This window comes from Taudactylus pleione, unplaced genomic scaffold (assembly GCF_031769625.1).
Source record: "Taudactylus pleione unplaced genomic scaffold, aTauple2 ptg000080l, whole genome shotgun sequence".
Classification (NCBI taxonomy): domain Eukaryota; kingdom Metazoa; phylum Chordata; class Amphibia; order Anura; family Myobatrachidae; genus Taudactylus; species Taudactylus pleione.
Window position 1 is genome coordinate 5,672,275 of NW_028284482.1, and position 17,260 is coordinate 5,689,534.

Sequence of the window (17,260 nt, forward strand, 5' to 3'; positions counted from 1 at the left end):
AGTTGGGTTAGGGCTTCTTTAGTATAGTCTTCAGTATTCAGGATGACGACCCCACCGCCCTTATCGGCGGGCTTGATAATAATGGAGTCGTCATCCTGAAGAGTCCTCAAAGCTAATCTCTCACCATATGACAGGTTCCTCTTACCAAGGTCCCTATTTGAGTTAGAGTTACATAAAGTTTGAAAATCTTTAAGAGTATTTTTGTAGAATAATTGTATATTAGAGCTTTTATGGCTAAGTGGGAAAAAATTAGATTTATTTTTAAATTTATTCCTATCTATAGAGGGTAGAGTATCTTTTATGTTAAATATTGCAATTTCTTCATCTCTTGATCCTCCCTCAACTTGTAGCATTTCCAAAATAGATAGACATTCTAAGTCACTTGTATCCAGGAGAATTGGACTGTCACTTGCCTCCAATCTAACTTTCTTAGTCTTGGAGAAAAAATAGCGCTGTCTACATAAAGACCTGACATAACGATTAAGTTCAGAAAATAAATTGAATAGATTAGGATTCGTACTCGGGGCAAAACTCAGACCTTTGGAGAGTAAGGATATTTCATTATCATTTAATGTCCTATTCGACAGATTAAACACACCAGCTTGTGTTACTGGAACCTTGGGCGTCTTAGATCTCCTCCTTCCCATTCCCCTCTTTCCCCTAACTCTCTTGTTCTTTTCGGGGTTTTTTCTTGAAGGGGTAGATAGCGGTTGCGGTAAGGAAATGTCCTCCAATCTTTGTCTCGATTGAGAAAATCCTGTTGATGTATCTGGTCTGTTCTATTTTTAGGTCTTGCTCCTAGATCAGATTTAGGTGATCTATACGGAGCAGCGACATTCCTATCTGAATCTATGGGATCATTAATAGAATTAATATTGGTATTGTTTCTATTAAATCTGGATCTAAAGGAAGGTATTTGTGGTGATTTTGGTCTATGATTAGAGGGTAACCTCTGTCTAGGATATGATCTATTAGGAAATCTCCTTGGGTATGACTGTAAATAATTTTCATCTCTCGACAATTTTTTCTTTTTCTTTATTATAAGCTCTTTCTCAAATGATATTAGTGTTTGACTCAGTTCTGATTCTCTCCTATTGAAATCTGGGTCATCCTTAAAAATTATTAAATCTTTCTGACTCTGTTCAATCTCTTTTGTAACTTTTTCTATTTTCCTTTCTCTATAGTTTATTAGTGATTTAATTAAGGAGACAGAGCATCGTTTGAGAGCAGATTCCCATTCCTTGGTTAGTTCAGGGTCATCATTAATAGAAAGATATTTATTTATTTGTAGACCTTTAGGTATTCTATCCAATTCTATATATTTGGATAGAAAAACACTGTCTAACCAATGCCTACTTTCAATCAATAGCAAATAAATAAATATCTTTCTATTAATGATGACCCTGAACTAACCAAGGAATGGGAATCTGCTCTCAAACGATGCTCTGTCTCCTTAATTAAATCACTAATAAACTATAGAGAAAGGAAAATAGAAAAAGTTACAAAAGAGATTGAACAGAGTCAGAAAGATTTAATAATTTTTAAGGATGACCCAGATTTCAATAGGAGAGAATCAGAACTGAGTCAAACACTAATATCATTTGAGAAAGAGCTTATAATAAAGAAAAAGAAAAAATTGTCGAGAGATGAAAATTATTTACAGTCATACCCAAGGAGATTTCCTAATAGATCATATCCTAGACAGAGGTTACCCTCTAATCATAGACCAAAATCACCACAAATACCTTCCTTTAGATCCAGATTTAATAGAAACAATACCAATATTAATTCTATTAATGATCCCATAGATTCAGATAGGAATGTCGCTGCTCCGTATAGATCACCTAAATCTGATCTAGGAGCAAGACCTAAAAATAGAACAGACCAGATACATCAACAGGATTTTCTCAATCGAGACAAAGATTGGAGGACATTTCCTTACCGCAACCGCTATCTACCCCTTCAAGAAAAAACCCCGAAAAGAACAAGAGAGTTAGGGGAAAGAGGGGAATGGGAAGGAGGAGATCTAAGACGCCCAAGGTTCCAGTAACACAAGCTGGTGTGTTTAATCTGTCGAATAGGACATTAAATGATAATGAAATATCCTTACTCTCCAAAGGTCTGAGTTTTGCCCCGAGTACGAATCCTAATCTATTCAATTTATTTTCTGAACTTAATCGTTATGTCAGGTCTTTATGTAGACAGCGCTATTTTTTCTCCAAGACTAAGAAAGTTAGATTGGAGGCAAGTGACAGTCCAATTCTCCTGGATACAAGTGACTTAGAATGTCTATCTATTTTGGAAATGTTACAAGTTGAGGGAGGATCAAGACATGAAGAAATTGCAATATTTAACATAAAAGATACTCTACCCTCTATAGATAGGAATAAATTTAAAAATAAATCTAATTTTTTCCCACTTAGCCATAAAAGCTCTAATATACAATTATTCTACAAAAATACTCTTAAAGATTTTCAAACTTTATGTAACTCTAACTCAAATAGGGACCTTGGTAAGAGGAACCTGTCATATGGTGAGAGATTAGCTTTGAGGACTCTTCAGGATGACGACTCCATTATTATCAAGCCCGCCGATAAGGGCGGTGGGGTCGTCATCCTGAATACTGAAGACTATACTAAAGAAGCCCTAACCCAACTTCAAGATGCTTGTTTCTATCAGATTTTGGGAAAGGATCCCACTTTAGGGTTCCAGAAAGAACTAAAAATTCTATTGGATGATGCCAAAGAGAGAGGTGTTATAAATAAAGATGAATTTTATTTTTTGTTTAATAATCACCCTATTAAACCGGTGTTTTATTATTTACCCAAAATTCACAAGTCTTTAATTTCTCCACCAGGGCGTCCTATTATTTCAGGGATTAATTCACTTACTTCTAATTTATCATTTTTTGTTGACCATTTTTTACAAAAGTATGTGGTTACTCAGAGGTCACATATCCGAGATACCTCTGACTTATTAAATAAATTAAGCACTATTACCTGGCGCCCAGTGTATGCCTTTCTTACCCTTGACGTCCAGGCTCTTTATACCAATATTCCACATGAAGCTGGGATTCTGGCAGTTGGAGAAATGTTCAACAAAGATAATACCATTTCCTATGCTCAACGAGATTTTTTGGTGAATTGTATTCGTTTTATTTTAACGCACAATAATTTTATGTTTGACTCCACCCACTATTTACAGATTCATGGAACGGCCATGGGCACCAGATTCGCTCCGAGCTTTGCCAACATATATATGGGTACATTTGAGGATAAATACATTTGGGATGGATCAGCCGGAGCGGGTCTGGTGTTCTATGGACGTTACATAGATGATTTATTTTTGATTTGGGATGGGGATATTTTTTCTGCCACTGATTTCACCTCAGTTTTGAACACTAACACTTTTAATTTACGGTTCACCTCGCACTTTAGTCATACTTCCATTGATTTCCTAGACGTCATGTTGTCGGTTGCAGATGATAAAATCATCTCTACTCTCTATACTAAACCAGTAGACTCGAGCTCTTATCTTCATTACCAGAGTGGACATTATCGTCCATGGATTGATAATATTCCTAAGAGTCAAATGGGCAGAGTTAGACGTAACTGTACGAGAGATGAGGATTTTCATCTTCATGCCGACAAATTAACTGAAAATTTTGTGATGAGAGGTTATCCTCTTGAACTAGTGGAGAATGCTAAAACTCATGCTGAAATGACCCATAAGTCTAGGTTGAAGGAGACTGGACCTTATGCTAATAATACTATTGTACCAACTAATACCTTGGACAATATAGCCGATATCTCTCTACCTTTAGAAACTACCACTAAATCTATGAAGAAAGATCCTCCTTTGGCCTTTATATCTCAATTCAATAATAAATCAAATAAAATTAAGTCAATCATTAATAAAAATTATAAAATATTATTGTGTGACTCAGTTCTCTCATCCAATATTGCCTCAAAACCCACTGTCATTTTTAAAAAGAATAGGAATCTAAAAAGTTTTTTAGCTCCAAGTACTTTTTCTAGAAATATCAAAGAGAATATACAAACTAATACTTGGCTTCCGTTGAGACCAAATGGATATTTTCCCTGCAATCGTATGAGATGTCTTACGTGTAAACATATTAATAAAAATAAGCAAATTGTATCAGCCATAACAGATATTAAATTTGATATTACTAGTCACATTAATTGTGAATCTAGCTATATTATATATGCACTTAGTTGTGCTTGCTCTTTACAATATGTAGGCCGAACAACTAGGGCTCTCAAAGAACGGTTTCGTGAACATAGACTTAATGTCATTAAAGGTTTGGCGACACATAGTGTTTCCAGACATTTTTCTGAGGTCCATCAGAATAATCCAGCCTGTCTCAAGATTGCGGGGATAGAACACATAGGAATTACCAATAGGGGTGGTGATAGATTCAAAAGACTATGTGAAGCTGAATCCAAGTGGATTTTCAGACTTCAAACACTTTCTCCAGATGGCCTCAACGAAGCACTTGAATTTTATGATTAGTATGTTTATGTGTGTATGTGATTGTGTATGTACATGCATCTATATATATGTATACATGTTCTATATGTGGGTGCGGGTTAGACCGTAGCTGCTTTCTATGTACTGTCTGGTCAACCAAGCGACCATGGCCTACCCCCCACCCCCTTTCCCACTTGTTTTTGGTTCATTTGTTCTTGGTCTATTTATTAGACCTTGTTTGTGTATGAGTGGGCTATCATCTGTCCAACTTGCCTTATTGGTATTTATCCATGTATTCATACACGCACATATATGTTTTTACATGTATGTGTGTATGTATGTATGTATGTATGTATTAATTTATATACGTTCGTTTGGGTCAGGTTGATTTTAGGATTGAGTTATTCTTATTTAATTATTCTTCTTTGACATCCGTCCAAGGATCTTTCCTCTCTTGCTATTTATTCTATTTTGTTTTATTTTATTTATTTTCTTTAATAGGTTTATATTGTATTAGTTCTAATTATTTTAATTATTGATTCTATTTTTATTATTATTATTATCATTATTATCACTATTTATTTATATAAGTTGTTTATTATTAATACCTATATTCCTCAAGTCATATTTATGCCGGGACATCAGATCAACTTTAATACTATATAATATTATTATTAAAATATATAATTTCTATATTATCTTTTTATGTAGCATATATTTTTTAATATTTATTTAATAATTAATTATAATTTATCTTTATGTGTGTATATGTATGTACATATATATATATACATATGTATATGTGTATATATACGTTTATATCAATTCATTATTGTATTAACTATTGGTATAGTAGAACTACATATTAGTCGGTTTGTGGTTTAATGGTTAATTTTTACCTGAGTTCTTTAGAAGCAGCTAATGATAGTATGAGATCCACTGGGAGTAACTACAAACCTGCAGAATTGAACTCTTAATGAGCTCTATGGACAAAACAGACCAGACTGAATTAACTAATCAATTAGCTGTGTTCTAGGGCTATTTATACCATGTAATGGACAATGGGGAACACTTGACTTGAAAAAGGCTACAGTAGTAGCTGAAACGCGTTGTCGTTCCCTGTCGGTGCCTGGAGACCTTACCTGTTATCTACATTCAGCGTCCGTCTGCACGCCTCCTAAAAAGACAAGCTGGCAACTGTTACTCTGACCAACCTCCGGTCCATCGGGAGTCCTACTGCTTAAATAGCGGAGATTGTATCTATTAACTGAGCCGCTGGGACGTTCACCTCCTGCTCACCTCCGTATTCATTGTATGACCGCTACTTCACTGACACGACCATCACCCGGCTGCTATTCAGAGCCGAGGGACCTCACTGTCTGGCATTGTCTGCATCAGCGCCGCACTGAGACGGATGTCATCTGGCGCAACATCTACAGGTGAAAAACATCATTCACGTCTTTCACCTTACAGTGTCCCGGCTGCTCAGAATTTGCTATGAGGTATTTGGCATACTCTGGAGAGGGCTGGTAGCTGGTATCACCTCACGTCGATGGTATATACCTGGCCTATATTAACTTATCCTGCTACCTACGGCTCTAGTTCTACATCCCCACGGCTATTGCTGTGCTTACAGAGACACAGCCGTGTGTATATATATGTTGGAGGAGGCTGAATGTTGATATTTTTATTATAAATGTGTTTCAATCAGCTGCGATATATACAGCATTGAGATATTGAGAAAGTACCTTCAGGAGAAAGAATCTTTATTATTACTTTGATATACTCCCTATATTGAATTCTATACGAGACTTTCCTTAGAAGGTTGGACATACCTTATCTGGTCATTTATATACGAGACCTTTCTCACTACTAAGGATCTCCAGGGTCACTAGTATCTTCATTTTCAGTGTTTCTATATTGGTATACTCCAATATAGATTGGTTAACTATACCTCTTTGTGTCATTCGTATATATTTATTGTCTTAATACTGAGAGTCTGATCAACTCTCTTGCATGTAATTTATTGTGTATACAATTTTTGAATTGGCGTATAGCCTTATTACAATAAAATGCTGTTTTTATTCTATTGTATGTTTTGAACTGATGTCCCGGCATAGACTCTAGAGTGCAGTCTTTCTCAAAACATTTGTATGTCACATAGGTCTTGCTATCATTACATTTTAGTTACAGGCACCAGGGATGTTTCGAGCAGAAAAGCTTATAACCATTGTAAAGGGAAGGTTTATCTTTCTCTTGCTGTAAGTAGTTTACTGCAACTGACATATCGCACAGAGAGCATCGCAGCGACTGACATATCGTACAGAGAGCATCGCAGTTACCGATATATCATACAGAAAGCATCGCAGTGAATGACATATCATACACAAAGCATCGCAGTGACTGACATATCATACACAGAGCATCGCAGTGACTGACATATCATACACAGAGCATCGCAGTGACTGACATGTCATACACAGAGCATCGCAGTGACTGACATGTCATACACATAGCATCGCAGTGACTATACAGTTCTGAAATATAATGGGGGACCTATAAACTGTTGCAGAGAGCAGTGCAGCGACTGATATATCGTACTGAGAGCATCGCAGTGACTGAAATATCATACAGAGAGCATCGCAGTGAGTGACTGACATATCATACACAGAGCGTCGCAGTGACTGACATATCATACACAGAGCATTGCAGTGACTATACAGTTCTGAAATATAATGGAGGACCTATAAACTGTTATATCCAGTACAGGGGGTATAATGAGCTATAAAATACCTGGGCTGCACTATACAGTACAAGAGCAGGTTGGACACAATTCTGCTCTATAGGGGCCCTATACAGTATTGGAAAGCATATATATCTCTCCCTCTCTATCAACTCACAGATAGAAGGTGGTTGGATGTGCTGTTTGGGGAGTTAGTGGGTGGGTCATCAGATGACCAGAGTTTTGGTTCAAATGGTGGGACACAGCTGTGGACAGACCAGGGGGCGGAGTTTAGCATGGCCGGAGCAGCAGTTTAGCACAGCCATGGGCGGAACTTTGAACTGCGTGGAGGCGGAGCTTTGAACTGCGTGGAGGCGGAGCTATGGGCAGCCCCCGATGGGGGAAGGGAGGAGGGTGATTAATGGGCTTTGGATCTGCCGGCCCGGAAGGTGAATGGGCAGGGCATTGGAATGCTGTTGGGAGTGACAGAAGAAAATTTTTTCTCCGGTCTGCACTACACTGACTAGATCCTGTGGGCCTATTTTAAAGGGGGGGCCTGGAGCAGCAGCTCCACCCGCCCCATTGTTAATCTGGCCCATATTTGAGGGGTATAGAACACAGTCATAGGCTTAAGTCCGATGCTCCCACTGATACTCTTATGGGGTAGGTGTCTAAAGGTGAAGTTTAAATTTAATAAACTGTCTTTTAAGATAATTGATGCAAACTTGTAGTTTAAACTTAGAACTAGTAAGATTTGTCTGCCATTATATGACCATTTTAGAAACAAATCTTCAACCTGTTACAATGCAAGAAACAGAACTTAGGGCCTGATTCAGAGCCGCTCGTAAGCGGCCGCTCGTTCGTTCCGAGCGATGTTTGCACAACTGCGCATGCGTACGGATCGTAATACGCATGCGCGTACCAGTCAGTGCGGCCGAAAATCGTTTGTTCGCTAAATAGCGAATGCCTGCTATTTTGAGTGACAGGAGGAGGCGTATGTGGGTGGTAACAGGGGAAGGTGCTTGAAAACGGGGAGTGGAGATCCGAACGCAGGCGTGCTTAAAGGTCAAAACGGGCGTTTTAAGGGTGTGCATAATTAATACAGCAGCGTCATTGACCACGTCACTGGGTTACTTTATAGTCAGAACTGCTCGCAAGATTGCGGTAGGAAAAACCAACCACAAGAATAGCGAGCAGTTCATACGCTGGTCGATGTACTCGATTAATCTAATAAATAGCGGACATCACGTAGGATGCGAGCGGCCAGGGGGCGTAGTTCTCCAAAAAAACGACCGCATGTTTTGTACGCTTGTTCAGACCTAGAGGCGTGAACAGACCGCAAAGAGCGAACGGTTCATTTGAATAGCCACCCCTTTTTTCAGAACGAGCGAGCGCAAATAGCGTCCGGCTCTGAATGAGGTCCTTAGACTTTGCACCTTGAGATGCAGAGAACATAGGGCCTGATTCAGAGCCGGACGCTATTTGCGCTCGCTCGTTCAGAAAAAGGGGCCGGATATTTAAATTGAGCGCTCGCTCTTTGCGGTCTGTTGACGCCTCTATGTCTGAGCGAGCGAACGAAACATGCGCTCGCTATTTTGTAAAGACGCCCCCTGGCCGCTCGCATCATACGTCATCTCCGCTATTTATTAGATTAATCGAGTACATCAAAAGGCGTCTGAACTGCTCGCAGTGCTTGTGGTTGGATTTTCCTACCACAATCATGCGAACAGTTCAGGCTAAGAGACAACCAAGTGATGTGGCCGATGACGCTGCTTTGTTAATTATGCACACCCTTAAAATGCCCCTTTTTGACCGTTTGGCACGCCTGCGTTCGGATCTCCACTCCCCGTTTTCAAGCACCTTCCCCTGTTACCACCCACAAACGCCTCATCCTGTTACTCAAATTAGCAGGCACTCGCAATTTTGCAAACACACGAAACCCGACCGCACTGACTGGTTGGCGCATGCGCATTACAACCCATACGCATGCGCAGATGTGCGAACATCGCTCGGAGCGAACGAGCGGCCGCTTACGAGCGGCTCTGAATCAGGCCCATAGTTCTAATATATATTTGTTCCTCTTCATGTACAAATGCACTATATTAGTTAATACACCTTGTACCTGTTTTCTAGTAATATCCTCTTGTAGATATCAATTGCTTCCTGATAGTGTGATCTCATGTAGTGTATGGATGCCAGGCTCAGCTGATCTTCAATAATATCCTGTAGGTTCTGGTGAAAGACCATCAGCTTCTTCTCATCGTTAAACTATTGTATAAAAGTATTTAGTCACAAGATAAACACACATACTGTATAAACACACAAATATATAAAAATATTTTTATTCAAAGCTAATGTGTAAAAACCACTTCGGTCCTGTAAGTGCACTGGTCTTCCACGGCAGTATCTGACTAATCCAATGTCAGTAAGTAGATCAAATCTATAGGCGTGTAAACCTATGTCCAAACAATCCAGTTGAATTTTAGTCTCCTAGATTAAATTCCTAATTCCAATTAAAAACTGCAGGAAGCACCTGGTAACAGAGGAGATTACTGTGCACATAACAACGGTTAACTGCTTTATACCCTCTTTTACTTGCGTCTTTAATCATTTTGGGACAGTCTGCACTGAAATAAATAAGATACTGCAGATTTACAAAAACACGAAAAAAGGTTATGTGTGGATAGAGTGGGTTATACAGACAGTATACCTGCAGCACGCAGGGAATTTGCAACCCCACTAGAGCCAAACAGAAAAATATGTTAACGAGTGTTCCTAAAATGAGACTGATTCTAAAGAACATCAATGTGCACATAATCTGGAAATCTAGCATTGTGGGATTAATCCTATTATGTGTGAGGTGCGAGTTGCTATTTTCACTTTGAATTCGCTATGCAAATTCATTTTGCAATCCAAATAGCAACTCGCACTGTTCGCAACTTTCCACTCGCACCTTCCCAGGGCCGGTGCAAGGTTTATTGGCACCCTAGGCATTTCTTCAGCCTTACGCCCCCCCTTCCCCCCACCCACGATAGCTACACAAGCCCTTATACGGAGCCCCAGTAGTGCCGGCAGTAGTGGTCCCCACTATGCAGTGCCCCCAGTAGTGGTCCTCCCAATATAGTGTCCCTTATATAGAGCCCCCAGTAGTCTCCCCCCCAGCAGTGCCCCCATTAGTAATGCCCCCAGTAGCAGCCGTCCCCCAGCAGTGCCTCTAGTAGTAGTCCCCCCAGCAGTGTCCCTGGCAGTAATCCCTCCCTATGCAGTACCCCCAGTAGTAGTCCCACTACTACAGTGCAGTGCCCCTAGTAGTAGCCCCCTCCCCTGCAGTAATCCCCCCATGTAGTCCCCCCCAGCAGTGCCCCCAGTATCAGTCCCCCCCCCAGCAGTACCCCTAGTAGTAATCCCCCTCTATGCAGTGTCCCCCAGTAGTGGTCCCACCAGTGTGCAGTGCCCCTGGTAGTACCCCCAGCTGTGCCCAGAGTAGTAATCCCCCTCTATGCATTCCCCCAGTAGTGGTCCACCAGCAGCGCCCCCAGTAGTACCCTTAGTAGTAGTCCCCCCCAGCAGTGCACTTAGTAGTAGTAGCCCCCCCAGCAGTGCCCTTAATAGCAGTCCCCCCCAGCAGTGCCCTTAGTAGTAGTCCCCCCCAGCAGTCCCCTTAGTAGTAGTCCCGTCCCCCCCCCCAGCAGTGCCCTTGGTAGTAGTCCCCCCCCGCCCCCAGCAGTGCCCTTAGTAGCAGTGCCCCCCGGTGAGACGCACGCACGCAGAAAAAAAAAACCCTCCACTTACCTTAATCCACGCTCCGGCATCTGCTTCTCCGTCCAGCATCCTCCGGGCCGGCCCGCTCTGCATGATGGGAGAGACGTCATGACGTCTCTCCCATCACTCACTGCGGGAGCCGGAAGCTCGGCTCCCGCAGTGGGCGTAGCAGCCGATGAGAGTCTGACTGACTCTCATCGGCTGCTAAAACAAACACACAGCTGCCGGCGCCGGCGGCTGTGTGTTTGTTATACTAGTAATGTAGTGCGGACTGCACTTATGTGCGGTCCACACTACCGCCCTGCAGGGCCATCCGCTCTTAGGCAGGTGCCTAAGTTTGCCTAGTGCCGGCCCTGCTCCTCGCTGAGGGTGAGAGATGGAAAGGAAAATCTTTATTTTAAGGTTAAAATGTAGTGACACTGTGCTGAACCCCTTGGACCCCGACCCCCCTAATGACTAATTAGGCATTTGGAAGTTTTCATTTAACTTAATTAGTCCAATAATTACATGTAATTGTTTGGGGTAAAAAAAAAAAAATACGCAAATTACCCAAAATCAACTTTTTCGTTAGTTTAGGCACCGCAAGTTTAAGTACAATAATTTTTAATTTGAAAAATAATTTTTATAGAAAAAAAAAAATTTTTTCAAGGTGTCCTCAAAGTACCCCAAAATCACCCTTTTCCTAAATTTTTTTGCATTTTTCGTTGACTTAGTTTGAGATTAAGCAAAAACAGTTTGTTTTTTTATAATTTTTTTGCATTATGAAAAAAACCCACAAATCAGCCATTTGACACCATTTAAAAACCTACAGTACCCTCCTAATGCCCACAAACAGCCCCCCCCCGTTGCGAGTAGGTATTTTTTTATTGGATTGGAGAATTCTCAGGAGCTCGCTTCACTGCGAAGTGTGCAAGTTTCAAGAAGCAAACTCGCTACTCGCCATTGCACCTAATTGGATTGAGCCCTATATGTTGCCCGGTCTTTTAATAAAAAGATCATATCCTATGCAACATATATAATACTAAATGGATATATGAAATAGCTATCAGAATATAGTGGTCCTGTAACATACTGTTTATTAAGCGGTCTAATGTGGAATCATATAATTCTGCTGCATGTCAATGATATACACACATACATATACTGTATATACCTTGACAAAGGTCCATGGCTAGGACCGAAACGTCGGAGCTTTACTATGATGCTGTAAATTTTTTTTAAAAAGATGAAATAAAAACTCATTTTAGAAGACTGGTGAGTGCACCCCCTTTGTTAATTTTTTGTATGCAGGGATACAGGTGATCCCATTTGGGTGGCTACCCCAGCAATTGGATTTTCAGACGTGAGTGTGGACTAATACTGGACTTATATATATATATATATATATACACACAAACATACATATATACACACATACATATACTATATATATATATATATATATATATATATATATATATATATATATATACACATACACACACACACACACACACACACACACACAAACATACATATATACACACACACACACATATATATATCATACATATCCTTGCTTTGGTGTGACTAATCAAGCAAAGTTTTTTTTATTTTTAAGTTACATGACCTGTAGACCAGATTCTATCAGATGTTTATTATTATTTCATACCTTGTGAGCCAAATGGAAGAGCAAGCGATTCTGCAGGCGACTTTTGGGTGCTGAAAAATTATTCAAATAATAAGTGTTAGAACAATCTGAAAAAATAAATGTCCAAAATATATATAACAACTATGTCCTACAGTTACCGTTATAACAGAAGTACATACAGTATGTTCACATATGTCTATTACACCTGGATCATGAAAAAAATAATAATAAGAGTTCTGTGAAGAAGCATTTCTTAGCTCCAATACGAAAAGACAGGTCTAAACAGAAGTTTTTCTAACAGCAATATAAAAGAAACACAGTTGTTACCAGGAACAGTGCAAAGGATAAAAAATAGATTGAACCATTTAACAAAACATATGTAATGAATAACTCCTAAACTGAATTGTTTTATACGTACATTTGTTTAACTCACAAAAATGTTCATTTTACTTTACATATCTATTGTATTTATGAAATGTACAAGACTGTATGGATTCAAGTGTTAGTTAGAAATATTACAATTATAAATGGTAAATGCATTTCTTTGTAGTCTATACTATTTACCAGCAGATATATGCTTCTCTCAAAACAACACATTAGTAATAATACTTTGTCAATTATTTTAGTAGTGTAACATCGTACCTATATATAGTAATGCCAAACAGCCAATTTGTAAGCAAAGAATATCATCATGGACATATTTAATTCCCTCAGCACCACCAACACCACCAGAACCCAATCATAACTCGCACTTAACATCCAGACAGTACTCAAAACACACACACTCATTATACTGAAGGTCAGATGGCGCAGAGCCTGTTCCGACACTGCAAACCTTGGAAGTGCACAACCAGCGCACTGCTCTACTGCTCCTAGAGACGTCTCCAAAAAGTACAAGTGCGGATGGGTTTTCAGTGAGGTGGAACAATATGAAGAGTAAACCTGTATAAAGGTGTAAGTCCATACTTATACCACATTAGGACCACCCATTTCATTAACATATATTTTTTTAGTTTTCTCTTAAAATACTGCTAATTTTAGCCTCATTCAAATTAATCATGAGTGAATGTACATCAGGAACATTAGGGGTTGGGTATGAAATACAAATGGCTTAAAAGCCGTCGTTTCAGATCCCGGCCCTGAAAACCCGACACATCATAATCCCGATGCCTGCTGGAAAGTATATTTAACCCTCCCCTCTCCCCCCTTAACCCTCCCTTGGGGGTGTCTAACCCTAAGTCCCCGCCCCCTCCGGGTGCCTAACCCTAACGCTCCCCGCACCCTAAACCTAACCCTCCCAGGGGGGGCCTAACCCTAACCTCCTCCCCCCCGGTGGTGCCTAACCCTAACCCTCCCCACACCCTAAACCTAACCCTCCCAGGGGGGGTGCGCCTAACCCTAACCTCCTCCCCCCCGGTGGTGCCTAACCCTAACCCTCCCCACACCCTAAACCTAACCCTCCCAGGGGGGGTGCCTAACCCTAACCTCCCCCCCCGGTGGTGCCTAACCCTAAACCCTCTTCTACTAGCCTAAACCTAACCATCCTGGGGGGTGCCTAACCTTAAGACCTGCCGGGGGTGCCTAAACCTAACCCTCCCCCCCCTGCGGCCAATAGGTCGCATCGCCCAACTAACCTACGTTCGGTATGCCGGGCGTCGGGATTTCGACGTGGGGCTAATGATAGGCATCGGTATTTAGACGCCTATCTTTAGTCCCATGCCGGGCTTTCAGTGTTGGAATTCTGGCGGTCTGCATTTGCACCGTCGGAATCCTGACTACATCCCCTTTATTACACATAAAACTTTTGCATTTAAAGCTTTTGCTTACACTGTGCACCTGATAATGCATCCTTTTAAACTATTAGTAAAAAGAATAATCTCGACTAGCTCTGAGGAAGAGCAAAGTTAGGTGTTTTGCGAGAGAGAAAATGGTTATGCAAGGACCACCCCTTTCTAATTTTAACCATTTAACTGACTTTTCCTTACCAAATGTCTTTCAAATATAGGCCCTGATTCAGACCCACTCGTGAGCGGCTGTCCGCTCGCAAGTGGGTCGATGTTCTGCACTGAGCATGCGCACGACGGAGGGAGCTCCGTCGTGCGCATGCGCCAGATGCGACGAGCGAAGGAAAGTCCTTCGCTCGTTGTGTCTGATCAAAGGGGGCGTGCTGTCGATGTTGATTGACAGCACGCCCCCTTTGGTGGGCGTGCCGGGGGCGTGCCTCCCTGACGGGGGTGTTCCCACGGGAACGCCTCCCGTCAGAAGCCGGCCCACTGACATCACTAGTGATGTCAGTGGGAGTGATTTTGGCTCTGATACAGCCAAAATCACTCCGGAGCTTGCGGTTGAAAACCTCAACCGCAGGCTCCGGCTCGCAGTTTCGATGGTCGCGATGGTCACGACCATCAAACTTCACGCTCGTATAGGCTGTGGGTGGTGACCCACAGCTATACGAGCGTCCAGGAGGACGCTCCATTTTTATGGAGGGCGGCCCTCATTCAGAGTGTGCGCTCTGCTCAGAGCGTACGGCTCTGAATGAGGGCCATTGTTTTTGTTATAATTTAATTAAGATAACAACATATTTCTAAAATTATATGTTCATAGGTCTCCGTTTTATTATCTCCATCCTCTAATGACAATAGACACCCCCCTCCCCCGAGTGGCAATAGATCTTCAATAGCATTACTTCCCACCCCCTAGTGATAATAGATCCCCAGTTGTATAACCCCACCCTATGTACAGACAGCAAAAAGTAAAGTCTGAATTTTTGGCCTGTGCCATTTTTTTTCTGAAAGTTGACTTAATTGGGATCAGAATATTTCACAGAATTGAATCACAAAATCTATCCACACCCTCCCACACAAACTGAAGCAACTAAGGGCCTGATTCAGAGCTGAACGCTCTGACCAGAGTGCTCGCTCTGAATCAGGGCCCTCCTACCTTTTTTTGGAACGTCCTCATGGATGCTCGCATAGCTGTGGGTTACCACCCACAGCTATAGCGAGCGTCCATGATGATGGTCGCGATGGTCTTGACCATTGCGACCATCGGGCTTGCGACGGAGACCCTGCGGTAGGGTCTCGCTGTCGCAAGCCCTGGAGTGATTTTGGCTCTATCAGAGCCAAAATCACTCCCACTGACATCACTAGTGATGTCAGTGGGGCCGGCTTGAGACGGTAGGCGTTCCCATGGTAATGCCTCCGTCTGGCAGGCACGCCCCGGCACGCCCACCAAAGGGGGCGTGCTGTCAATCAACATCGACAGCACGCCCCCTTTGGTGCGAGACCCGGAGCGATGGAGAGCCCGTCGCTCGCTGGGTCTCGCGCATGTGCACAACGGAGCTCCCTCCGTCGTGCGCATGCGCAGTGGGGGAACATCAACCCGCTTGCGAGCGTACTGCCGCTCACGAGCGGGTCTGAATGACCCCCTAAGTACCTAAGGGCCAGTACACACTAGACCAGTGGTTTGTGCCGTGGCACCCTCGGGTGCCTTAGCAGAATTGGCGTATCTATAATGGGTGCAGGGTGTGCGGGGCACATGGGGGGGCCCGCACCGCACACCCTGCACCCATAGCATACTTACCTCTCCGGAGTCCCACGTCCGAGCGGGGGTCCGGCGCTCTAAAAATGACTGAAAAATAGCCGCCGCAGCCATTTTCCCGTAGTTTGCGCATGCGCAGTACAGGGAAAATAGCTGCCGTGCCCATTTTCCCGATGACCTGTGCATACTCTAGAGACTCTGGGCGCACTCTAGTGCCCAGAGTCTATAACTCCGGCGCTGGCCGCGCACAGCTCAGTGCATTGCCGGCAGCCGGACAGAGAAGAGGGGGCCCGTGTTGGAGACTGCACACGGGCCCCCTCCTATCTAGAAACGCCCCTGCTTGGCACACGTGCCTCAGGTTGGTGGTTCAGAAATAAATCAAATTATTTATGGTCAATGTAATGTAAATATGTGAACAAACTGAAGTGCAAACCTGTCCACCACTATATAACTGAACCTAAGGATGACAGGTTAGCACAATTTACTGCACTGTACTATTTTCCTAGATTTTTTTATCTGTATTTCACAATAACAAACTAAAACTTAGGGGTGCCGTGAAAACAATGCTGATACTCTAAGGCCGTGATTCAAAAAAGCTAGGGAACCACTGCACTAGATGATGTCTAGTGTGTACCAACCTGGTAAGCGACGGGACCCAGCGGCATGCCGGCATCGGCAAGTGCATACACACTTGCCGATACAAGCAGCGATATGCATTCGGCAGCATGGCACTCGATAACAATGTCACCCATTGGACCTGCATGCAAGTCCGACGGGTGACATTGAGGGTACACACTAGACAAGGGGTTCCCAACCACGGTCCTCAAGGCACACTAACAGTCCAGGTTTTAGGGATAGCCATACTTGAGCACAAGTGATTTAATTAGTACTTCAGTTATATTGATTTAACCATCTGTGCACATCCATGGATATCACTAAAACCAGGACTGTTAGTGTGCCTTGAGCACCGAGGTTGGGAATCACTGCACTAGACGATGTTTCCGATATGTCGTCCATTCCGGCTGGATCAGATGATATATCGTCTAGTGTGTACCCGGAATAACTAACTGTAAAAAAAAGAGTTAAAAACAATCCCTTAAGATTATTCAGGTGTG

General features: G+C 42.3%; 1 protein-coding gene across 1 annotated transcript in view; it reads right to left on the reverse strand.

The window, feature by feature from the left end:
* The window catches only part of IFT56 (intraflagellar transport 56), a 128,375-nt gene that overhangs the window by 67,895 nt on the left and 43,220 nt on the right, over positions 1 to 17,260 (reverse strand). Inside the window, exons 5-6 of the mRNA XM_088468117.1 lie at positions 12,627 to 12,676; positions 9,336 to 9,481 (exon numbers count right to left, since the gene is read on the reverse strand). Of these exons, the coding sequence (XP_088324243.1) occupies positions 9,336 to 9,481; positions 12,627 to 12,676 (196 nt within the window). The remainder of the gene's footprint in view (positions 1 to 9,335; positions 9,482 to 12,626; positions 12,677 to 17,260) is intronic.